This window comes from Trachurus trachurus, assembly GCF_905171665.1.
Source record: "Trachurus trachurus genome assembly, chromosome: 1".
NCBI classification, from domain to species: domain Eukaryota; kingdom Metazoa; phylum Chordata; class Actinopteri; order Carangiformes; family Carangidae; genus Trachurus; species Trachurus trachurus.
In genome coordinates, this window is record NC_139891.1 from 23,111,790 (window position 1) to 23,138,477 (window position 26,688).

General features: G+C 40.6%; 1 protein-coding gene across 1 annotated transcript in view; it reads right to left on the bottom strand.

The window, feature by feature from the left end:
• inpp4b (inositol polyphosphate-4-phosphatase type II B) overlaps positions 1 to 26,688 on the bottom strand; it is a gene marked incomplete at its 3' end in the record, with an annotated part of 138,200 nt that overhangs the window by 18,539 nt on the left and 92,973 nt on the right. The window contains exons 10-14 of the mRNA XM_083972504.1: positions 21,217 to 21,321; positions 16,775 to 16,883; positions 8,817 to 9,000; positions 2,041 to 2,376; positions 1,019 to 1,160 (exon numbers count right to left, since the gene is read on the bottom strand). Of these exons, the coding sequence (XP_083828630.1) occupies positions 1,019 to 1,160; positions 2,041 to 2,376; positions 8,817 to 9,000; positions 16,775 to 16,883; positions 21,217 to 21,321 (876 nt within the window). The remainder of the gene's footprint in view (positions 1 to 1,018; positions 1,161 to 2,040; positions 2,377 to 8,816; positions 9,001 to 16,774; positions 16,884 to 21,216; positions 21,322 to 26,688) is intronic.

Consider the following 26,688-nt stretch of genomic DNA (forward strand, 5'->3'; position numbering starts at 1 on the left):
GATTTCACTGGATGTAAGGGGAGAGTGGGCAGCTTGTGGTTAACAGTGAATGGCTCTGCATATCAAATATTACTTTCATCTACTTCTCTGGCAACAACTTGAGTTTTTGCTAATGCTTAAACAACAGAGATTCTCGCGTCTTGTGTCACTCCTTTCAACTGCGACTGCAGATCCACTGAAAAGTATTGGCTGTGCAGTCTCATTTCTCTAACACCGAGAGTGGGCATTTGATTTGGTTTATTAATGTATCTTGTTAGCCCAAGAGCTCTTCTTGAGCTAAACTTGGCTGCCGTTTTGTGATCAGAACAGATATGTTGTCAATAATAATGATGATGATAGAGAGTATACCGATGATGCATCACAATCTGCTGGGGAAGGAAAAAAACAACTTCTGCATTCAGAAAGAGACGTTTTCAGTGAGCAGCAGTCAGTAACCATATGTGCTCAATATGTTCTGTAGAGATTCCAGTTTTGAAGACTTTCATAGAAACATGAGGTGAAACATTTGATGTCTAAATAGCCACACAGTCCAAACATACACACAGCTGTTAACAGAGGGTTTCAGTCAATGGCTCTAATTTACATATGAGGACATTTAATTCAGTTTTTTGGGACCAATCATATAAAAAAAGGGAACAATCACCTTCTTGTTCCAACCCTTTGTGTCACTGAAGGATATCTCACAACGCACATTCAAGACTGAGCTCCAGACACACGTTTAGACTACTCTCTGCAGGTAGTATGAAGGGAGCAGGGCTTTTCAAGAATATTTGACCGACCCAAAACAATGACAGCATCAAGAGAAGCAAAGTGAACTCAACTGGAAATATTGTTTATATTACAGTTAAGAATTAATAAATCTAACATCAATCTAGTATGAATAATTTCTTAATTCAATACTGTAGATGAAAAGTGGTTTAGAAAGTAGAGAATGGATGGCTGTCGATTTATAATTGTATTTTATGGACATTTCTCACAGAAATGTGCTGATTGTGATTCACCAAAAGTGATTATTTACCAGGGTTGTGTGAGGTGATGACATCAGCGAGCTGCTGCTCAGGGACTCCTGTCTCCTGTTTGCTGCCGTCTTCCTCCTGGAGTTTATCCACCATGGCGATGACACAGTTGAGACATTTGGCGACGTTGGCCCACACCCTGTCCTGAGAGTCAGATACACAATCAGCAGTCAGATCAGCTTCACTGGTTAGACCACCACGCTCTTACACTTAATTTGAGGTGGTGAGATTGAAATGAAAAGGATAACAGGGACTTAATTCTGTTAAATGTGCTGGAACTATAAAGAAATTGATTCCCTTATGGTCAAAAACAAAACAAAAAGGTGTTTCCCTTTAAGCTGCCTTTGTGTCCGAAAGGTCAAAGGAAATGGCTGTCTGGATATTCTGAGATTTCTCTCCAAGTGTTTCCATTGTTTGCATCTTTCTCTCTCTTTTCCTGTGCTCCTGCTGTTCACTGACGAAAAGGCACTTTCACTTGTGTGTGTGTGTGAGGGAGAGACACAGAGAGTGAGAGAGTACAAAGATGATAATCCGAGCATGCACATGCATGGTGTGTATTTTGGTCTGTGTTGCTTCAAAAAATATGGTGTGAATGTGTCGTGTTATCATGGTGAGGAATATTCTGGGAGATAATTAGGCACTGGTGTGCAGAAATCATGATAAACTCCTGCTGTCAGTGTTTCAGACACTGTCCTCATGCAAACAAACCAACAGTCAGACACACTTTAATGAAAAGAAGCAGATTCAGTGATAAAGATACCACACAATAATATTCTGCTGTCGGTTTGTCATGCTGAAATGTATAAACTCCGTCATTAAAATGAAAAAAATAATGATTGGTATGAAATCTAATTTTGCAAGGAAATTACAAAATTATTTGACACAAAAAAGGCTTTTCTTACATCAATACATCTTATTGCCTGTGTGAACTCAAGAGTGAGGACTAGCTGTAAAATTATTTTTGTACTCAAATAATAAGTCTTGACTTTCACAGTTTTCTTCATGATGTAGAGGTTTGACTCACCCACTCCTCCTCATCATACTCTTTATGGTGCGGTATGGAGTCTTGGTGCTTCAGAGGCAAAGGCCCTCCTTCACCTTTAGTTGTGGTTTGTGATCCGTCCACGTTGTTGCACACCACCGTGCTCTCAGTGACTGGCGTGGCTGGACTGTGACCCGGGAGTCCCTGGACTGGACTCTGATTCTGGTCACTGCGCTGGTGGATGTGGCCTTGATGTTGGCCCGTCTGCACCGGGGTCTGCTTCTGGTTCTTGGAAACGTAGCCGGGCTGCGCTGTATGCAGTGCTAGTAGTGCACTCTTGACCAGTTCATCTTTAAGTGTGTGAACAAATTGTTCTGTCTGTAGCGGAGAAGAAAAAGAGCAAAGAGAAATACCAAAAGTTACTGTGTGGGATAGAGAGCTGAAAATAAATTTAAGTGGTGAAAAAGCAAGAGACATTATAGGAGAGGAGACTGTCACATTCGTGGAGAGTGGGTGGAAGAAAACACAGGTGGAAGTGAACTTGGAAGCGGGTAACTATTTACAGAGCGAGTGAAAAGAAACAAGGAAAATGAACACTCTCCTTCGCCATGAAGTAGCTGCTCTCCATTACCGCCACACAGCCAGTGAGCAACAAAAACAGCAACAAACAACAAACAATTCAATTACTCTTCCTCCAGCCTGCTTCTCCAAGAGCACACCTCTTTTGATCTCAAATTCACCAGCTACTGTAAGTTGATGATGATCCCAGCACCAAGGAGCCTCTCGCTCGCTGCCGCCACTGTGTACAAAAAAAATGATAAGGGCTCTCAAGAGTAATTGAGTTAGCACTGCAATAAGCAATTCCATTACAACAACAAAATGCAGTCTAACAAAACACATGAGCCAAGTCTCCCCCATGAGAAGAAACCTGCAAGGTCATTATATACAAATATTCGCCACACTAACGCCTATACCTCCCTGATGTGGACAGAAAAGGGAATGAGTTTGTTGAGATGGTCTGAAGCAAAGAAGTAGATAAGAGTTGAAAAGAACCTCAGGCAAGACAAGTCCTGCCCCAGCTCCACAGAGACACTTTGTGTGGATATCATAAGGAACTGATTCTTAACTGTTCTGGCTTGTGACCCCATAAAATGAAGCAGTGTCAATGTGTGATCCCTTTTAACTGGCTGCATGTCTAGATGACCTGCCCACACTTTAAAAAAGAGGATAATTTCCACTTCTCATACACCCTCTAATCTATTTTTGAGCCAAAACCATCCAGTAACATATGAAAAAAGCATAAAAGAATTTAACAAATTGTTATAAAAAACATTTTAACTGTTTAGCTCTTTGGTGAGTTGCAAACTTCATGTTCATAATGACCCTAAAAAGGTTAAAGGCCTGTTACCGCTCTTAACTTCTCCATCTCTTATATTCACATGTACAGTGAATACATCAACACATCTGAACAATGACTGCATCAGGCATACCGTATGTCAGGGAGATTTCCCGACAAAAATCTAGACATAGATCCAGTATGCAGTTGTTATGAAATCATCTTCATTGCTTCATACTTTGTAGAGCTTCCCCAACTGAGCAATTTACTGGACTTCTGTGTTAAGACATTTTCAGAGGTTCTTGAAGTCACCATAGAGCCCTGTCCTATTATGGCCCTCTGTGGAATACCCTCTGATGTATCTTCTTTGAACAAGACACTGTGACTTCTTGGCACTCAGTTGCTGTTTCTTGCCCGTCATTAACTTCTACTGAAGTGGAAGGATGCAATTACTCCAAATCATACACAATTAATGATACAAACACTCCGAGGCTCACCTGTCAACTGTCAAGAGAAAAGCTGGAGAAGCTTGAGGCCCATGAGAAATCTTAGTGTCAAGGGGACTGCTCTAAGACTGCAAGAGAAGCTCTGTTTCCTCTAAAATGTCAAAAAGTAAATGGTCAAATAGTTCCTGTTGTGTTTACATTTCATTGATTAAAAATGTGTTACAACACGTTCAACTCTAAGACGAGTTCATTCAGAATCAGCTACTTATCGCAGGTCGACTGACACAATTTTCTTCTCATACATTCTTGTAGCGTCACAGTGCATTAAACCCGTTGAAGCTCAGCGTCCATGGACTTCAATGGGGCAGCATCGAATCGTTTATTTTTCACTGCAGTGAAGATGGTCATTAGATAAATGCTGCGATTTTGTCCTTCCCACAGACGCTCAGCGTCTCTGGGAGTGAATGGAGCAGTGGCCTGGCCTGGAGGTGTATAAATAAATGGACACATTTTGTAGGCCAAAAATGAGCGCTCTTTGAAAGACCAGCAACAGCCACTGGTGGAAATATGATCAGAGGATAATGCTACCATCTAAAAAGTATTTTTTCTTTTTCTTTTAAGTGTTTATCTAAAGTATTTCTCATATTGTCAAATGCATTGTACTTATTCACAGTTGTAATTATATTTCATCCTTATTGCTACAGTACAGTACGTAATTTCTACGTGGGTGGGTGGGAGAAGTGTGCTCGTCTGTGTGGTTTTGTACACTCATTAACAGAGCTTAAAAAAGAAAAAAGATTTGTTATTGTTTCACTTCCCTCTCAGCTAAGTGATCAAATCACTGTTCAGTGCTGATTCAAACTGTCACATTCAGTAACGCAGCTTGGTGGGAACGAGCACTGTTTATAAGCTAAATAGCTTGACAGCAGCAAACAAAGTTATTGCATCGAGATCATTTCTGTAGCTTTCACATACATTCATTAAGCTCTTAGTAACTAGGAGTCATCAGTGAGGAGCGATCCAGTGCTTGAAGCTACTGAACCTGTCAAACAAAGATGAGTCAGTACTGTCGGTTCACTTTGAAGCTTGTGTGCCAGAAGAATCTTCTGAAAACCTCAATCAATTCACTCAACTTCATCTACACTCTGAGGGATTCATGACTCACCTCCCATCATCCTAATCCTCACCATCATCACCATTGAAGTCTGTTGTTATACGCATGAAACAGATCTCACCTTGGAGGTCCTACAACATTTCACACATGTGACTCATTATAGTTTTTACTGAGAAGAAAGAGCTGACTCTTCCAGATCTTCCACATTGCTCCTCTTGCGATGCGATCTACAGTAAGTCATGAAAAAACAACACAATTATTGGTCCATCTGAGCCTGGTTTAACTGTTCTGTCCTTGATTCAAAAGCTATAAAGACTGCTACCCACACTGAATGGGCCATTTGATGAATGCTTCGGCAGAGAAAGCAAACGATGACTACACTTAAAACACCATTGTATTTAATTCATACCCATTTTAATTGCCTTGCATGGATCCAAATGAGTTTCATTACTGTAAGTCAATGATGTGAGAGCCAAAATCTATGGATAAGAAGAAATGTGTAATCGCCTGAGAACAGGCAGTCTTGCTGGAATATCATTCTGTGATCCACACATCCGTATACAAAGAAGTAAACATTGTTTCAAAGATGAAAATGTCCAAATGACTAAAAAATGACTTAACAGAGTACTTAATGAGAACTGGGAAAAATGTGCATTCATATTCAAATTGAACTCTGCTTATCTGACCTCAATGTTAATTTGCAATCTATGAGACCATGTATTATTCATTATCTTTCCTGAGATGAACGAACAAAGGCACACACTGTGTTTAAAACAATCTGGGTCATATTTGCACTTCTTAACTGCAGGGTCACAGAACTCATGTGTCTGACTGCCAGCTCTTCTACAATAATTTTCGGTGCTGGTGAACTGATCATTGGCTAAATACAGTACTACTCATAGATGATACGTTTTTTTTTGTTGTGGATAAAAAGTCAAGTGTATGAATCAGGGCCCACTTCGTTCAGCTCCATTTCTAAATATTCAGCCAGTGCCAGATTTGTATCCTTTAAGATTCGGATCTACAGGGATTTGAAAAAAAAAAAAAAACATTTTAATGATATACTGTTCAACAGGATCCATATAGGTATTTTGTTCAAAGTGCAATATCAGAGGTGCACTCCTCTGGGCAAAGGAAAAAAATCATTGCAGCTTCATTTTCTTATCAAGGCTAAACCGAAGCAACTTTACTCCTCCACGTGCAGAGACTACTCCTCAGTGTAGTTCTTCAACACCTACCTGTTTTAGATATCTGAAACACTCTGAAAACCCCTTGGGAAAAATTCTGTTGCTAGTCGTTCTTCAATATTTCTGCTGATGTGATCTCGACTGAGCAAGAAGTGCAAGTCAGAAAACGCCTCTGTGGACTCAGACTGCAAAAAAATAAGTTACGTTTGATGTTAGAAGACGAAGAAGAAGGAAAAACTGTAGGAATCTATTCACCTGAACAGTTCTGAATGGTTTTACCCTGAAGGATGAGCAAATTTTGGCTGAGTTAAAAATAGAGCTTTTTCGCTCAGTGGAACATCATAAGAGAGCGAATGAATAGAGCTGGTCAGGTTCCAGCAGCACTTGGCTGGGAGGACGCTCACTCACTATTGCGTCTATGACCTCTATACACCATATAATTCAACATAATCATGCATAGACAATCAAAGCCACAGCACTTCCCAGGTAACCGTCACGTCGAAGACATAGAACTTGTCCTAGGACACAGCTGGAGGGAGCGGAAATGTGTGGCAATTGCCTTTTCACCGTGATTATCTTCAGAGTGAAATTATCATTATCGTCATCAAAAGCATCATCATCATCATCATCATCATCATCACATATAGAGAAGCAACAGCACATCTGCAGTGCCCAACACTAATCCGAGTGTGGCCAGAAGTATTCTGGAGTGAAATATTGAGTTAGACCTGGATTGGTGGTCTGAACCAAGAAGGAAAAAGTCAAGAGACAGCAAGTACTTGATAAAATAAAAAATGAAAAAGCAGCTTCTTACATCCGTGTCTCATCTTTTCTCTGAAGGTGTGAGTCAGTGTCTCCACTTGAAAAAACTTCACACTCACTGCAGAGACCCACTTACAAATACAGTACATTCGCCTTTATTTATATTAAATAGGATAGATAAATAATGCTGTCTGACCAGAAGTGTGAGGTTGTGCTATTTTTTCATTGGTGACTGGATATCCCCCTTTTTTCCCCCACATTTATATACTGTATATATTTTTGGGAGGAGTTCTTCTTCATTGAGTGAGTAAAGATAGGAGATAGTGTATCTTGTGCAGATTGTTCAAGGAATATTAACATTTCTTGTGAGTATGCTTATTTATTTGCTTCCCTGCAAAGAGTTAGATCAGAAGACTTATGTTGATCTCATTGTAAACGTGCAGCTGGCTGAAACACATTTCTTAGCTTAGCGTAGTATAAGGACGGGACACAAGAGGGAACGGTCTGGCAGGAAACAGAACCCTCCACCGATACTAGAATCACTAAAAGTCCCACTAATATGTATTATCGCTTATTTGTTTAGTCCATATGCTGAGGCATACAAATGAGCTTCAGTGCTACTCGTCGTGAGTGGATATACAGTATTACCTTTGGATGTTTCCAATCTTTGTGCTAAGCTAAGCTAATTGGCTGCTCAAGCTGTATCTTCATATTCAATGGACTAAGGCATGGATTGAATCATTTCATTTGATTTTCAGAAAAGAAACTGAATAGTTCTTTTCCAAAATTGTCAAATCATTTGTTTAAGTCTGGTATAAACACAACTCAACTTAACCGATTCCACAGGTCAAGGGTTGTGAATGAGTGACCACCTGTCTGAGTGTGTATGCAAACAGCCAGCAGCTTGTACACGTGTCTGAAAGTAAAAAAAAAAGAAGAAAAAAAGAAGAAGAAGTAGAAGAAAAAAAGGATGTTTTTTGAGAAAGATGACCAGATGTGCAGGATGAAATATTGATATAAATCATGTGATGTTGTCTTCGTGATTGGAGGCTTTGGGGCTTGAAAGAGTGATCACCAGCTTTTGAACACACACAGTTTTGCACTTTTCACAGCCACACACGCCACACACACACCTACACACGCAAACACAGCTTGAGATTTTAATCAGAGAGCAGCCCTGCTTGTGCTGACCAGGCCAGGGGTTTACTTGGCCAACGTGTGCATGTCTAATCAAGGATGAGAGGAAGCGGTGACAGAGCGAATGTACCAATTAAGCAGGCTGATTGGGCTCTATTCCACTGTGGCAAAAACAATCTCTCCCACAACAGATTGCAATCTGACAGCACCAGATGTAATTCATTAATTATACTGATAAAAACGCCTCAACTCCATAAACGTCCATGCTGCTATTCACTTTTGTTAGTTTGGCGTTTTTATGATGAGTTATGGATTTTTCCTGAGGTTGTCTGTTTAGCGTCTGCATATGCATCTGTGCGCAAATGTAACGGATCAACTACTGGCTTTGAAGTTTTTCAGTTAGATTAAGAATATGTTACATTTCCAGCTTTTATCTGCAATGAAACTGGCAGGGGGACATTACCAGTGTTGGTATCAAATCACTGTTATTAGGTGACTCCTTTGAGGGGGTGAACATTCGGTGTTGCAGTCAGTTTAAGCCAATATATCCACGTGAACAGTCCTCAGATTTCAGCTCCACAAGGAAAACTATTCCTTATAGGCTCAGAAGCAGAGCCCCAGAGCAAATAATTGAGTAGGTTCTGGATAAATATGGGTTTATATGAACTTATTGCCACAGTTAAAGATTAAATTAAAAGGTTTTTCAGGTTGAGGTATTACCTGTCAATGTTTGGTGATGTGTCCAAGAGGAAAAGTGGCACTTTCTGAGGCAGAGGAATAAGGGCATAGTGGAGGTGGAAGGAGAAGGTGGGCGGAGGACTTGGAAGTTGGCTCACCTTGTCAGAAAGGTTCTTGAGTGCGTCTTTTATCCCAGCTGAAGAGTGCTCATGGGCGGCCTGGAGGAGCTGGTCCGCCAAGCTTGTGATGAGGGGCTGGAGGAGGCTCATGGTGCTGAGTACCTCCTGAGCTTTGGCTGTGTGCTCTGGAGAGTAGTAGATACACTGGTAGGCAGTGCTGAAGCTGTGGGAGAGAGAGAGAGAGAAAAACACATCCATACAGATCTGACAGATTTTACTGGAGTTGCATGGCCATGGGCTGAATTCAACACTGCATATCAATTTTAAGTATAGAAAAGAAAGTGGCCCAAATCTGATTTGAAAACTGGGCCACACTTTCTTGTAACAAGATTTGTGGTGATTCTGGACAGAAGCTCAACCCAGTTGCTTTCCTATTCTTGTAACAATATATTCTGTGAGGAGACCAATAAAGATACAACACGTGGAGAAAGTGCTGCACCACTCTGAGCTGCTGCTTAACTGTAGCAGCTCTAAACCCCAGGTACAACATCTACTTTAAGTGCCCTGCTGGAAATGACAACCATAACCTTTTCCTAACAGCTAGAAATAGCAGCTATTTGTATTTACCCTATATAATAGGAATAAATCAAACGAAGAGCATACATGGAAAAAAAAAATCGACACATTCTGGCTTTGGATCAGAGAGAATATGTGATATAACAAGAGTATAAAAGCTTTCCATCAGTTATTTTCTATTCAGATCAAAAAGCTGTATAGAGGGGTATCTAAAGGAATATTCATTGTATTGAGATGGAGTATGGACAAATATATGAATCATGGGAATCTAGTGATTGTAAACATTACATTATAGAGCACTCATCTTCTATTCTCATTTCATTCTTCAGCTGCCATGAAAATGTTGAGCAGCGGCGCTTTCCAGGTACTCAGTCTGAACTGTTAAATTGGACCTGCAGTCCAATGTCAACCCATTTTCCCTTTATGAATAATTAATCCCTTCTTCATTTCTAGGGAGCTATTTAATCTCAGACAAAAACACCTTTTGTCAGTTTCGAGATTCAGGGCAAATCACTCCAATCAAACATTCTCCTCGGGTAAAGTTCCAGTGACTTTCAATGAGTTTCCGCTGACTTCCTGCCATCAGATGGAGTGGGGAGAGAGGCAGTCATTTGCAACCCTCTCAGCTAGTTTAGAGTCAGCTCTGCAAGCCGCTATGTAGGCCAGACCCCAGAGCCAGATCCTAAGGCATAATTGACATAAGAGAGAGAGAGAGAGATGGAGAGAGATGGAGCAAAAGAGAGAGAGGTGCTAGGAGGGGCACACACAAAAGGCTGGCATAAAACAGTACTCTCTGCAGCGTGCTGCAAAAATTTTGCATTAAGGGAAAGAACGTGAACGTGCGTCTTAGAAGTCACCCTGTGTAGAACAGCACTACCTGATGTATCAATGACTGTGACAATCTCAAGGCCTTAAGAAATTAGGCATAGTAGTAGGTACTAGCCACTAACTATGTCTTTGACTGGCTAACTTTAAAATCTTGGCCTTGTCATTACAGCTAATGAGCCCCCTGGAGGACTACCACCCACAAGCTCAAAGCTAATCAAAGGAATCACTAAGTGAGAGGGAGACACAGGGCAAACAGTGTGAAATACTCAGCCGCACAGAGCGTCACCATTTCGACTCGCAAACTTCTGTTATCCTCGCCATCACGAGCATACCTTCAAATACTAAGATTTCAGCCGCACAGACGTCCAAAATTAAATAATCTACTGCGACAAAGTAAAGTCTGTAAAAGCCTTTCATCCCGTGTGAGCTTACATTCGTCTAACTACATTATGCAGAACTAAAGAGAAAAAATCCTACAGGACTGCAACAATGGAGATACTCCAGAAAAGAGGCAGAGGAGAAAGTTGTTGGAAGAGGACAATGGCTTCAGCAACTGAGATTCAATAACAGCCCTGTTGACTCATAAGTACAAATCCAATCCCATTAGGGAGACTATGCAGGCAATAATGAATGTAGGGACCTGCCACCTGATGCTAGAGGACAGAATTGATCCCCTCTAAGGCTGGCTAAGGCAAGGAACTTTAATTGCCTCATCAGCATTGCTGTCAGTCCAGACAGGGTCAAGCAACACGGCGGACCATGTAAAGGTAAAACAGCATAAATCTGTGAATACAAAGCTGATGAAAAAACCAAAGGGGATGCTGCACACAGGGGTCTGCTTGTCATTTCAAACCTTGGGTATGTTTCCCATCCCTGATGTAATTTGGCAGTGCTGTGTGCCAAGTTTTTAAATTACGATGCCAATAAATCAGGGGGGTGGACACAAAAATGCATCATATAATCCAATACGAACAGTGCTGGAATAAATACTACCTTTGTGGAGCTAAGAATATTTATCTTTTGCTGTGGATGTGGCAGATAGGAGGTGATTGAAGTCTGCATCTGAATTGCTCAATATATTATAAATAAGAACAAGAGGAGAAACATCCTTTCATCTGTCTTGGTCTAAGGTTGGCAGGACTTGGCCTCAAGCTGACTCACGGCACACCTTGAACCTGTAAAAGCTTACTTAAACATTTTACTTTTATTTAAATGAGCTCCCTGAATAACTTGTTACTTATTGCTTGTAGGTGAAGAGCAGAATTGCTTGAATGTTGCAATCTGGAAATATTACTTTGTTTTTATCCAGCTGTTTGTTTTGACCATTTTGAATGTGTGATTGATCGTTTCAGTTTGCATTGTGCTGCTAGATACAACAGGCAAAAAAAAAGCGGAAAAATCCTTTGAAAATAAAAGTAAAATTGCTCTTTGTACTTGTATTGCTGCTGGGAATTATATATTTACATTGATTTTTCATTGATTCTAATGTTTGATATTCATAAAATGAATGTGAAGCACTCATATTATGAAGCAATGTCCAGGGGCTATGCAAACCTTTAAGTCTTGCATGTTATTTATGAATCCGCATAGACCTAAGAGACTCATTATTTTACTTTTCCGCACATACAGTAAACGGCATTTCAAATGAATTATTTTTTCCCCCTAAAGGAATAACCCAGACTAAAGGGTATAACAGTGATGCACAGGCTCGATCTCACTGAGCCACAGTCAGATAAAGATCAATGATCGTCCGATTTCTTGAAAAGAAATCCTCTATCCTCTATTGAAAACCTCTACATGTATGCAGACTTACTGTACCACCTCATGAACAGAGCTTCCTAATGTGCTTGCAAATTGTATTTCGGTTGACTCTCCCTAATTGGAGTTACAGTAGATGAGAGGGAGTTATTTGTACAGACTCCATTATACAGTACACATAAATTATATATTAGGACTCATTATCGTTGCTAGTGACCAGCAACGGGCCCTTATGGTCCCCTCTTAAATCCACACAAGTCGTTTATTTCATGTTTTGCTTGTCTGCTTTTGTGTCATTAAAAAGAAAAAAAAGTACCTGCAGAAACATCTAATTGCACAGAGTTACACTCCAATTATAGCACTAATCCCAGGATGCAAAGTAAAATTTAATATTTGATTTTTATCAGCATCTCTCAACCATAACAGCTTGCATGTTCAAAGGCCTCCGCTTTTAGCTGATTAACTCCCTATAAAGCCATCTAAAGTTGTCAGGTTTGTTTTCCATCTGAAGTCATTAATGTGTGTGAAACACTTTGTCAAACTTCAGCTGCATGCGCCAGATCTACGCGGCATCCCAGTAAAGGCAGTGCAGCGCACAGTGTGGAGACTGTGCCGTCTTCAAGACACATGCAGAAAAGGTTGACTTGTGGCTGTGAAGAACAGCGTGGTGTAGCGCTGTAGAGCAGAATCATGTCTGGTCATGTAACTGTGCTGGTTAAATTTCAAAGTGGTTTGATTGGAGAAAAGAGGCTCCTATAAAAGGCCCATAGCTACTATATTTGTGGCTCACATAGAGTTTCATTACTATAATTGTCAGTTTACACAGCCATGTAAAAGCCAACAATGGAAACTGATTTATTCCTTGTTTTGCAGCTGTAACATTATTGGTGCATGTAAGCTAATTGAATGCTGCCACTGGGATTTCAAATAAAATAGAGCATTACAGAAAACAATGGAGACTATATCGGACAGTCCATATGTTCCCCGACAATAATTCAGTTCATCTGGCCTCAGAGGTATATTTGGGCTAGCCCTGTATTTCCACTTGCAACTCTCCACTTCCTGTGAGACAATATCAGTTCCCTCCTAGGTGAGGCTCCTCCTGACTCCATTACATGACATCAGTACATCGTTTCTGTGAGAGCAATGCTTTTAAAAAGAAATGCTGCCAGACGCCGACACACTCACTGATAATGTATGATAATGGATTCGTCTTAATCCCACCTCATTTATGCTCGCCCTGAGTGCACCACGCGCCTCCAGCCATGAAAACACTGAAGGTGTCCTGCCACTCCCTCTTCCCAATATGCACGGTGAACCTGGCTGCGCTCTGCACCTGCACTTTGATTCATTAAGCGATCACCCTTCAATCTTCTCATAGTTGAAATTTCACACGGAAGAGCAGTTCTGGATCTCCTGGAATAAAAAAGGTGCTCAGATATTATTGGGCCAGTGCTTCATAGGTTAACTTGAGTCTTGGATGTGACTTTAGTTTGCAAACGCATCACTGACTAAACTAGCAGTGTGGCCGGGAAGAGCTTGCTCCTTGGTTTTCCTAAATGATCAATAGAAATTGGTTATAGCAGTAATGAGATAGAGAAAACCGTTGGGCCCAGCGGCCTAATTAAGCCAACATCTCCAGTGCATGGCTAATTAATAGTGGAGAGAAAATTAATGAAGAGCTTGTGGCCTGCTGCTGACAGCCAGCAGGAGTAAAATGCAGCTACGTCAGCAGTGTGCCCTGTAGCACTCCAGGTGACTGCCAAAGCCTCCTTTGTCATTTAGACAGCACACTCTAATCAGAGATTTCACACCAAGCCACTGCCACATGGCCACAGTCAAAAAAAAAGTTTGCAATTTCTTATATTTTGGAAGAACTGTTTTCCAACCAGTTTCTTTTAACTGCAAATTCCCATCTGTTATTGAATCCTCCACTGGGCACAGATCTTGCATCAGTTCTCAGAATAACAGCCAAAGCTTTCCTCAGTGAGTCAGACAGGAGCTGCTAGAAACCCTGATCTGAGACCAGATAAGTCTCAAGGATAGTGCCAACGTCCCCACAGAACCTGAAGCAGGCCGATTCCAGTTCAGGCAAAAAAAAGAAAAAAAAAGAAAACACGAGCAAGCTGCTGTCCATCAGCATGGAGTCCCAGCCACTGCCAACGTCCTGTCGCTCACACAGAGGAACTGGGAGGAAGTTATTTTGCTGGACAACATGCTGCTAGTCACATTAAATCTGAACATCGGCCCCAAGAGACTCTATTAAACGTGTGCAATGTTTCAACCACTCTGTGTGTCCCAGAAACGTGTCATTCAACAGCTCTGCTTGACCACAACGTCTGGCAGAATGACAGGGCCTCCTTCCTCCTCCTACAGAATTCAGGGACACATGCAGCGAGACGGGGACTCGACTGCACAGCGGCTACGCCAGCTACACACAGTTGACCTTACAAAGCGATGTCTTTCCCCCACATTCGGCTGTCTTGTGCACAAGTCAAAAACATGTTCTATATCTTCTACTCCCAGACACGTACACGCCGTCAGTGCAGTTAAAAAAAAAGGTCCATAAAATCTGTCTCCAAAAAAGTGTGTTGCATCGTTATGCAGATTAGCTGAATAATTCAACAGAGGCTGTTAATGAAAGATTAGACCACATCAGCAAATCCACAGCTATGTCTATAGGGTTCAATCAAAAACGGATAAAAATCCAGTGACTTTTAAAACAGCCATTTAAGTGGGACTGTACGCATTAATGAAAGATAAATGCTCTTGCCCTGTGTGTACATGTGCAGGGTATCTGGAGGAATACTAAGTGTAGCTATTGATTAAACTCTTTCCTGGCCCATCCTGAGAGACAAACTACATTGCATACTCTGGTCATTGCCAAGTTTGGCCAATGCAGGTTTTTAATGGATCTGGAAAGAACACCCCTCCTTCTCTTCTAGTGTCCAGGGAACAAAGACGAATAGCTCTTTTATTGCCCTCCTGGTAACACCTCTGTGCTCAGGTTTTCTTCCCCCCCCCCCCTTCCTCAATCCTTTTCCATCTTCTCTTTGATGAATTAATATCACATTGAATAGCCAAGTTTCACATCCTGCCGATTGTTTCCCTTTTAATCAAATGTGATTACAAAAGGCTGCTTCTGAAAGGGAAGGAGGCGAAGTGGGAGAAGTATGAGTGTGCGCGCCAACGTGCATGCACATGAATCTCTCCTCTGCTGAAACAGGCTGACTTGCAGTGCAATTAAGTGACTCAACTGGACCCGCACACATGACTACAGTACCTCACACACTCAGACACACACAACAAAATACCTCACCTTGTTCTTCAAGGCTAAATATTTGGTCAGACATTTAGTGCATGTATAATAAAAGAGAATTAAACCTAGAAATGGTGAGTGTGTGTGTAATTTAAAGCAAACACACACCTTCATTACAATGGCCACCATGAATTCACAGAGGAACTGAGTTTATTCCTATTCCTGACTGTGACTGACAAACGACTGCATTCCAGGTCAAACACGGATAAGGCTCAGCGCAGGCCGCAGTCAGTTAGCCAGGCGGAAAATTGGAAAATTTAAGCTACAGTGAGTCATTAGCTAAGTCAAATATGAAACAAAAAGCTCTGTCTCCCCGGTGAATTCTTTCTGAAGTCTAATCTCTCATTCAAAGAAAATGATTTCACTTCAGTGGATTCTCAAAAATATGCTAACCTTATCATAGTTCATTCTAGCAGATAAAACTGACCATCTTCAGCAAATTTACTTGTGCACTTTAGCGTAAAGAAGTCCTTTCTTTTTTCCCCCTTCTTTTTCTTTTACTATCAGCATATGCCCCCAACTATTTCCCATCAACTTATCCATTTTATACCCATACCTCAGCCCTCTCCATCTTGCCTCTCTTCCCCTCTTTCTTGAGCTGCAAACTCTGTAACTAATTGGATCTTGCATGGTCTGTAATGACTTTGCACTCTATGGGGAGCTTTGGGAAAAATCACCCTTCATTTCTTCTGGCATCACTCAAGTGACCACATACTGAACTCCAGAGACATATATGTACCTCCATCCCACAAACAAAGGGGAAAGACAGCAGAATTTGACAGGATACTGTTGATCTCAAGTTTGAAGATGTGACGGTCAGTCGTAGCACATGACATGTAGATCTATCTTTGTAAGAATCTCAAGTTTAGTCTGAACCAAAGCCAGTACCACAGCTCAGACCTCTTGCACTGTATTCAGCTTATCTACAAAGGTTAAAGACTCCTATTATTTAGGAGTAACCATGAATGTTTGTTGTCTGTCACTTGCTATAGATTGTTATCCAGGTGCACTCTACACAGTTTATAATTATAGTGGTAACAATTTCTCTCTCTTTAAACCTTTGCCTGACCATTTTGTTTTGTTTTGATACCAGTAGCATTTTAAAAGAGAGCTCCAGCTGGCAGGTGGGAAGTTGCAGAAAAATGGGTGGCTCTCCTGTGAGAAGTTAACGTTCAATGTCAAGAGCGAGAAGAAAATGCCTGTCAGGGGAAGGAACCAATGCAGAGGAACTCTACAAACCTTTTCCATCATGCCGGTTGCCTCCAGTCAAATTGAGCTGTCAGAGGCAGTGGAGTTTCCCTCAAAGTTCAACATGGCTCGGCTGTAAGTGACTGTAAGGGGCTACGGAAATCAAGTTCATAGGCCAGGGACAAATTTGTCCGTCACTATTAATTACGCCCAATTTAAATTCTTTTGTCAGTAAAAGCCTTTTTTTTCTTACACAGCATGCTGTATTAAATCCCCTATTTCCTTTACACACTGTGCCTGTGTGCTGTTAATGTTTTTTCTTCCTTACCTCTTTTTCTCTGCTTCATATCTGCTTAGGAGACGCTGCAGACCACCACACTTAAAGCCCTGGAAATGGGCTGCAGGAGCACCAACAGTGACAATGTCATAGAATGCATCTGCAAAGAGAGAAAGCAGAGGTAATGGTGTATGAATTACTGAGATGTATAATTAAAAAAAAGGAGCTCTGGATCACTGGACACACTGGAGGACCTTGGGGTGAGAAAAATATCTTTCAAGCAAATACAATATCCCTGTTTCAATTTTAAAAATTGATTTAATTTTGCGTTGCTCTAATATGTTATATCAACAGCTGATGAAATGTCAACATATCTTGCATATGAAAATATTCTTAGATGACAGCCTTGTAACATTGTATGATATATGACTATGGTATGTTATGTGTGTTATGCAAGAATGAGTTATCCTGTTTGTCTGTGTAGGTATGTATGGAGATTCTTTTCCCCCTACCAGAGCTCACAACTTTTATAATAATTCTTATGACTTTTTTGTGTTGGTTTTATATTTCACTAGTTATTATTCTATTCTATTTTTGAAGTATTTTGTGGTGTGTGTGTGTGTGTGAGAGTGTTTTTTTGAGTGCTAAACCTGTCACGAGCATTGATCCAGTTTTTATGAATATACCATGAATTTGTTTCAAGGCTTTGATTCACATCAAAATGTGAGGTTGTGCTCCTTTCCATAAAACATACAGTAAACACACACACAAAATGGCTCAATTCACATATAAATGTTTCATCTGAAGGAAGAAAAAAAAGTGGCTCTAACATTATTCTCCACCCTTAGCCAAACATACTTGTTGTTGATCTATATTGTGCCTTTATTGCTGTGTCCTCTCTCACCAGCCACCTTTTTGGGCCTAATGTAGCGCCGGTCCCATGCTGAACCAGAAGGACGGCCAATGTCACAGCGCTTCATTCCAATTTGCACACCGCCGTCAGAAGTAAATAAACACTTCACAGACGGCTAGGCGGGCACAGAGGTGCTTACAACAGGCCTTGTTTTGAATGAGTAATGGATGGGGCTGACAATTAAATCCGAAAAACAGGGGAGGGGGTAAAGAGCGGTGGACAGGGGCTTATGGGGGTGAATATTTTGGAGTGGTTGCAGCGCCAGGTCAGTTAATGAACACCCCCGGGAAGAGTGCACAGCTCTGACCGTAGGAAAACACTGCTTGAAAAATTGTTGAGAATAGAAATTAATGACACGACACAGCCCCAAGTGTTGCCACAGAGATGTGAATGATATGACCAACAGCCCCCCATCCCTTAACAACACCACAATAGACCAATAGTGGTTTGATGTCGGGGCTTTGCTACTACCCACTGCTTCTTCCATTAATTATCCCTGTGCTTTGCCACGAGGCTCCCTGTCTGCCACATGTTTGGCCCCTCGAGTTTTCAGATGTCCAAGTTCCCTTTAATTGGTTCTCCCACAGCAGAAGTACACTTGGAATACAATGGCGGGTTTCAGAACATCAAGCACAATGACCAATTTGTGCCTGATTTGCCTGCTCTTCCACTCACACCATCCTTTTCTCAATACATCAGCAACGGAACAAGCTGTTTAAGTGCGGCGAGGACAATCTCCTTCCAAAAGAGGAAATTGATTGTGGCAGTCAGAATGAGTGGTTATTATTCATACTTAACCCATTCCACAATCCTGTTTAGCAATGACAAAACATCATTTTACTTGACCTAAATGAGGGCTGAGCAATGCTTTCAGTTCAGCTTTGCCAAGCTGAGCTTTTTATGCTGGAAATATTTTTGCATTTGTCATTTTAGAGACAGAAGACCGCCATTCCCAGAAAAAACAAATGAATATTGTTCTGAGCACAAAGTGTTTTTTCCCCTCTGATTTCCTTTTTTTGCTGGATGATCAATGGGAAAAATTAAAACGAATGGTTCAGTGTTGTTGAGTGAATTGCATAACCAAACTCAAGGAAATGCATCACTTCAGAAAATCAAATGGAACAATAGAGCAATTGACTACGGCTGGAAACTGAGACTCTGCTCCGTTAAGGAGTGGGTTCATGTTTCCTGTGACTGACTGATTGCAATCATTCATTCCACGTGTTTCTCCTTTTCAAATCGAACTAAATGTGCAATTTGATAGCAATTGGCTATCAGACAAGGTTATTACTGTGAATTAAAACTACAAGGTAGGTATTCAGACTGAATGGCCATTTAGACACTTTTTTTTTCTGAGCCGTTTTACTATTCACATCGGTGTTCCTGTTCTTTGGCCTAAACTGCATGATAATAATAAGGTAGACAAAAATAACAGAAGCACCTTGCAGTATAATGTAATACAGCTGAACAACACCAAAAAGTGAAGGCTTCAGCTGAATAAAGCTGAATAAAACTCAGGTTTAATTCAGGCCTGTACTGTATCTCACTGCATTAGTATTAGCTAGGTGTTCTTAACTGCTGAGTGCATGTTGTTTATGAAAACATAATTTTACCACTAAATAAGCAATAATAATGGAGTGTGCAGCTGGTGCAGCGGCAAAACATTTGTCAGGGACTCCAGAAGAACATATTTGGCAGTGTTTGCAAGTGGGAGGCTGATGTGGGACTGCATCCTGGTTGGTTATGGTCTCTGCAAGGAGGAGATGGGATCTGAGGAAACGGTCTCAGCTTCACTTCATGTTGCACCATTTCATCAAGATGTCATATGACAAAAACAACTGACAGTTAATGCCTACTTTTGTTTAGTGGGTAAAATTTGGGTTGCTTTTAAAATGCGTTTCATTTATGTGTCTGTATTTATTTTTGTTTATTATACAGTATAGAGCATAACTATATGCAGAAAAAAAGAGGGCTAAGGTCCCTGCAGATTCAAATGTAGATGATTCACTCACTTGCATCAGTCAATCATCGGGCCACCAGGTCACATTACTGTATGTGTTCTTGCAGTTAATATTGTAAAAGGTTTAGGATTATCTATAAAAATAAGAACAGTCAGTTCTTTACATATCTCTGCTAGAGCTCTGCTTTTAAAAGACCAGGCAATTTAAGTGTGTTTCAAAAGATGGTAGAGAGTGGAGAAAGATAATATACTGAATCTAAGTGGATTAAAGGTATTCTGTAGAAAATCTCTGAGATCTGAAAAAGTGTGCATCAAAAATAAATTATACATCTCTACAAAAACATGTAATACCAATGTGGGTACAGATTTCATGGATGTGTAGTTATCTTGTGTCACTGAATATCCCAGTATGAAGAATGACAGTTCAAAGGGCACTGCACATGTCAGAGCTCACTGCTGCATGAATGTCTGCATGCTGCACGTGTCTAGCAATGTCTCTTTTCATGATCCCACAGACATTTGATTGACATGTTTGATGAGAATATGCGCACAGCGTTGGTTAGACTAGGGGGAAACAGAAAGCTTGTGCACAAAAAGTGCATTCAGTAAAACATTAACTGAGTTGGACAATTTTTTTTTAATATTCTCCATTTGTATGAAAGATTGTGACTCAGCAATTTCTATGCCCTGTGGTTTTGCTTCTTTTTAATATCACCCATATTTCTTAATTAATACCATGAAGCCTATGGGAGCTGTGTCTATCTGTCAGGAGTGTTCCTCCAGGTACTGCTGTAGTATGGTGGAGTGTAATCACAGATCACATCAGTTTAAACACTGCTGCCGCGCACTGAGACAAGACGTGCATCGGCCCAACAGGGGGGCTAGTGTCAGTGTGTCAATCACAATCCATTGACAAATTCTCCTGAAGCTTCTTCATCTCAACTTTTCCGCCCCTTTTTTCTGCCTTGACAGTGCAAGACAGTGGCAGGATTGTATCATGTCTTTATTTTACTTATTCTATTTGCCATTCCTGATGTTTCTACTGAAAAGAGCCACAGTTTATGTCCAGATTTGTCCATCTATAACTCTTCATCTATTACCAAGTGCATAGTTGAAATGGAGTTCACACACAGATAGTGAGGCAGCAGCTAGTTGTGGTTATACACACAGTAACTATGCTGAGACACGGATTCAGTTCCAGGGCAGTCACACACTCTGCCAGCCAGAGAGCAGAGCTGCAGCAAGACAGCCTGGTCTTTCTCTCTGGAAAAGCACAAAGGGCTTAATTAGTGGTTTGCCTATCTTTCCCAAGCCAAGTTAATCCTCACCTTTCAGCCTGGGTGAGGACCTAGAAACACCCTGTCGCAGCCCACAGGGTGTCTCTGACAGATGGAGATGTCAGGCACATAGAAAGACAACAATAAGTGACAGCCACAGCAACTTCAGTTTATAAAATTGTGTGTCATGTGTTGTGGAAGCTGTATTTTAGGTCACAACTGGATTCAGCCCAAAAGCTCCAGTCTATTGAACTTAGGTGCTTTTCGAGCCGGTCTAGAAAAAGCATGAAGTCGGTATGTGTCACATTAAGTCTGGGATAAGGCTAAGGCAGTCATGTGGTACCTGTTTTTCTGGGGCACGTCACCCTCATCCTCTGGGTGTGCAGGTTTATTGGGATGAACTCCAGAGATTTCTGGGCTTTGCAGCAGCTTGGCTTGAATGACCGACCTGAAAAACCAGAGACACGAGTATGTCATTTTGTCATGAAACATAATTGTGTTGGCAAAGCAGTAAAAACATCCCAAATATAGCCTTGTGTTTCACAGAAAGCCCTTACCATCTGCTACAGTTATACTATGATCTTTCCAACATGACCGCTTTGTATATATTTTCCTCTGTATTGTCTTGTTAATGTGCTTTTGAAGAGAGGAACAAAGGCACAGAAAAAGATTAACAAACATATAAAAAATTGGATTGATGTTTAAATGTTCTCTTTGATTCTCATTAAAAGAAAAGTTGTGTGTAACTGAATGACTGCAGATCTATTCAATGAAGAACTGAATGACAAAGGGAATACATTGCACCAAATTAAGATCCATTGAAGTTAAAGGTTGTAGGAGTAGCTGTAGTGCAGATTCAATTACATCGTGTTTGGGGTGTGGAGATTTTCAGAACATAATGGCACAATATTCAAAGTAAAGTGCTTGTAAAGAAATGTATAAAATCCAACGATGATTTTCATTTGTCTTCAGCGAGTGGTTGCTTAATGAGCAGATGCTCTCAGAGAACTGTATAACAATCAGACAATCACAGATTCAGAGTCGTGAGACCGAATCTACTCAGACATTTCCCCAAAGAAAGTAAAAATGATACAAATGACATAAACGCTATTTTAAAACAGTGTTGCATTAGGTTACAATTAAACCTATATTAAACATCCAAGTCATTCCACTTTAAATGACCCAGGCAGGATCATTTAACGCACGTCTACATATATATATCAAACAGAAAAATGTATCAATTAGAGATGAACAAGCATCTCAAAAGTAGCTCATTTTCAATCAGCTGCTTATGACATCCACTAATGTGCAGTGTAATCCTTTAAGCACAAGATTTTATGCCCTTTGCAGCCACTGCTTTATTCAGAATGTCCAATTAAAATTTTCTGCCAAATGATGAGTCTTTGTTTGTGGCTTATGATGAGCTCAAAATCACAATCTGACTCTCCATGTTGACTGCTCAAATCTAAAATATGTAAATAGGGTTGAGACTAAGAACAATAGAGCAGCAATGGAAATTTCAACAGTGTGCGAGATGTAATTCACTTAAAATCTTCAGAAAGTCTTCAGAGCAGGTGAAAAAGACCAAAAAGCATGTCATATTACAAAGGGTGCCTACTGGTTTGGCACTGAAACTTTTAATTAAATCGTTTTTTAAGAGAAATTACTTTGAATTTCCTCTCTTCACTATTCACAACAAGTGACAAACAAGTTGTTAAAAAACAGTGAGAAAAACACTAGTTTCATGCTTTGCAGCTTGTATTATGTATATTACTGTATGTGGGTGTAGAGAAATCTCATTAATTCATTAATCCCAACTGTCACATAAAAACCAGTATGTACAATTTTGCAGTGCTGGGATCACAGATTTTATCTGACACACACCTCTGCCTTTACTGACTTGACATTTTACCCTTAAACTGTCTATTGATACAGATTTATTTTTCCTACCTGTCTTCTGTACATCTCTTTGCCTTCAAGGGCTGTGGCTTATCAAGACCAAAAGCTTTTTATGATGAGAGTCAGATTCACAACAATCAGGAATGGAGCATTTATTTTTTACTTTTTTTCATCGATCTTATCTTATAGCATTTGTTTGTAAAATTCAGTAATTAAGAAATAGATTGTGTTCATCACTTTGGGTAAAAAATAATATATGAACGTTAAAGCAGATATCAGCTTCACGGCCGTTTCGGCTAATGCTGCGTTCAAGGCAGGCTTTTGAAACCGTAAGTTACAGCTTCAAGTCACAACTACGACTTGGTAGCGTTCCAGGTAACCCGTAGCTCGTGTTTTTACCATCCTGTTGTCTGTGAAAGTTCCCTATAACGGCCACTCGTAACTTCCGACCCGTGAACTCGTACCAGATCGAACTGGTATGACTTCACAGGAAGGAAAAACACAAAGTACGAGTTTCTTTGAACGCACCATGAGTTAGCAGCCCCCGCCCTTGTCAGGCATCAATTGGTCCTCGTGCTACGTCACCACATTCACGCGCATCCCTTGGCTGCACACACAGCCCTTCATGCCGTTCTCTCTCCTCATTGGATAACACTTGTATCCCACAAGGAAAATTTTCTCCTCGGGTTACAGCAGAGCAGAGTGACGGAGAGACTCGTGTTTAGGCTGAAATACTTCATGTAAGTGATTGCTGACGGAAAATAGGACTATTTAGGACTTATATTAACAAAAACATTCCACTGATATCTGCTTTAAGTAACAAATGTGTCATGATTCCTCTTTAAACTACAGTGAAGTCTTATGTTTTGTACTCTACACATTTATGGCACCACCAAGCTGTAGTCCCGTCTTAAGCTGCTACGGTTTCTGAATATTATGACTGGCAATATTTTCATTAATAACTCATACAGTATGTCACAGATAATTGACAGTTACTGGACATAATATTTGATTTGCGTGTCTGTGTGGTAATGCAGTACAGTGAAAGAATCAAAGTGTGTTTCTTAAAGCTCCTACCGTCAGTTCATTGCTGCATAACAAACAAAAATGCAAAGTAAACTCTTTCACGCTTTCTCGCTTGTCTGTCTCACATGTGCTGAACTTAACTGAACTATGCACACTGTTTGCCCCTGAAGCAACCCAGTACAGACCAATTAGAGCCCCAGTTTTACAAAAGGTCTGAGTTAAAACCTGTTCCCTGCCAGAGGTAACAACACCAGTTTTATGAGGTTGGCCAAACATGAAAACAAATCCACCGTTATTCTATTGCTGGATAAAATGCTGAAATTTCTGACCCTCACCAGCTGCAATGTGTTATCACAGAATTGGAAAACACTTATGACTCAGCTGGAGCTAACAGTGATGTGTCTCATTATTTTCCAACACTGAAAATCAATCATGTCTACTACTATGGTGGTAAAAGATTTACTGCAACTGATCAAAATGTGAAATGTAAAGACCAACAAATAATGTAGTATTGCACAGTATCTATCTATCTAAATCCTTGTCTTCAAAGGCTCTATATTGTAGAGAGAGATCTACATTATATCTTTATTACAGTCAGTCAGTGTCCATTCAGCGTAATTCAGTTCTGTGTACTATTAATACTATGTTGAAGGGGAAAAAGTAATTTTGAATACTTAGGTGTCTTGAAGATCAAGTACTTTGACTCAAGTATTGCAGCATTGTTGACAAGTTTACTGCTAAGGTCGAGATATGGAGATTATGAGAGTTAAATGCTAATATCATCAGTGACAGTGCCAACATACAGTACTGATGTTTAGCAAAGAAGGCAAGGAAGAAGAAAAAAAATAAATAAAAAACTATGGGCCTCATTACTGGTTGTGCAAATTTCATCACAGAGTAAGAAGTAAACTGGTCGAAATATTCCAGTCAGCGCCTCAGCTGTCATCCCTGCTCGATGGGTTCCCACAGTCGGCTGCAGAGCTCTGGGGACCTGGCTAATCGAGCTAGTGACCGTTGTAGGTTAGATGAATTAGCCATATCAGATCCCCATCTGTCTGCCCAGGTGGGCTGGCTTTGTGACAGAAGGGCTTCATGCCAGCAGTTCTGACCAACATCTGGTCAGTATCTCTTCTCTTAATCTTTTCTGCCGTTTCTTTGCTCCAAGCCACTTTTACGTACAACTGATATCATACCAATGGTAATACCGCAACTGGAAAAGCCAAGCTAAAGTGTCAGGTACTGTATTGCAGATCAAATTCTGAGCAGTGGGCAAGTAAAAGGTGGAGTCAGTCAGAGAAGTGTGAAAATCGATGCCTTTTTAATAGTTTGGTCTTCTATTTTTTAGGGCTCCTCTTTTTTTATGACTATTTTTTTTTTTAATGTTAACTGTAGTAACTTGAAAAATAGCAAATGTCTGCACTTCAGAGTAAAACGTCTTCACCTAGAGGCACGCAACTACAGAGACTATTGTTCTAATACAGATATTACAGAGAAAAAGTAAGATATGAGCGATCGTGTCCATCTGTCTTGCTATCTGTGCAATGCTTTACTGCCAGCCCTACGGATATATGACACCACCTTAATCTACAAGACGTAGCTCTGGGCCTTAGGCTGTAGTTATCCCATGAGCGGAGCGTAAGAGTAACTGGCAGATTTGTGCAGAGAAGTGCTTGCAGTTCTGGAGGTCCAACAAGCGCCCTGCTAATACTGTAGGATGATGTATATGCCTTTAATTTGCCGGCTTGTAAACAATGGATGTAGGGATGACTAATTTATGAATGGAGTTCAGTTATTAGAGCATCTGAAGAACTGTATTCGCTGAGGTCAGCTCATCATTAAAAATGGATATGCTGAACCTGAACATGGGGACTCTGCTTCAACCTCCCAGGAGTGCTTCTCCTCTTTCTCTCCTTCTTCTACCACCTGCTGTTTTCTTTCTTACAGGTAACAACTGAATGAAATGAAATGTGTACGGATCACCTATTCTTGTTTGTGCTTTAAAATCCTCCTGACTCAGGACTGACCTTAATTTAAATGTGCATTAGAGTCAGCCTCTAATTAATATAAATGTACAAATAATAAGGGAAGCAACCCTCAGAGTCAGGACCCAACTATTTTTAAAACATCATTAAAAATGTAGAAAGTACTAACTCAATTTTATACTCTGAATCTTCCCATTCACTTTGTTTTGTTGTTTAAATACCTAGACATTACCATAAGATGTAAGGGTTCACCCAGCTTACAGGACACCTTGACATTTAGCTCTTATAAAGATGGCACATTGAAAGCAACAACAAACTGTAGCACCCCCCTCAAAGTTCTTAATTTGTATGTACACACAATTAATAGAACAGTGAGGCCAAACTTCATATTTGCTGCCATTTATTTAGTTTTAGTAATTATCTCTCCTCATCCACTGGTCTTCATGCTCTGCCTCTGCCACACACCGTCTCTTTTTGTCTCTTCTCGCCACCTTTTTTTGAATCACATTCGTTATCAATAATTAATCTGTGGCAGTTTGCCCACCCTGCTTGTGTATTAATTTCTGTCATCCTGTTAAGTTAATGCAGGCCTGGATTAGAGTGGTGATTTGGGCGAGGGCTCCTCGGTGTATTGCAACATCTGGGCCACACAAGGGACTTGTCAGAAACCATAATAACCAATGCCACATTATCCATTCCCCTTGCCCTCAACCCCCTCCCTCAGAGCCCAGACAGACAGTGCACAGGCTTAACAACCCTCATCTCTTATCAGCTGGGCAGAGCAAAAAAGCAACAGAGACAAATATCTCATTATGGCGATGAGAGTAAATCACCGGTCATAATGTTTCTATGTCCACAGCTAGTGAGGCTATGCAGAGGAATAGATTATGAAGAAAAGGGAAAGAAAT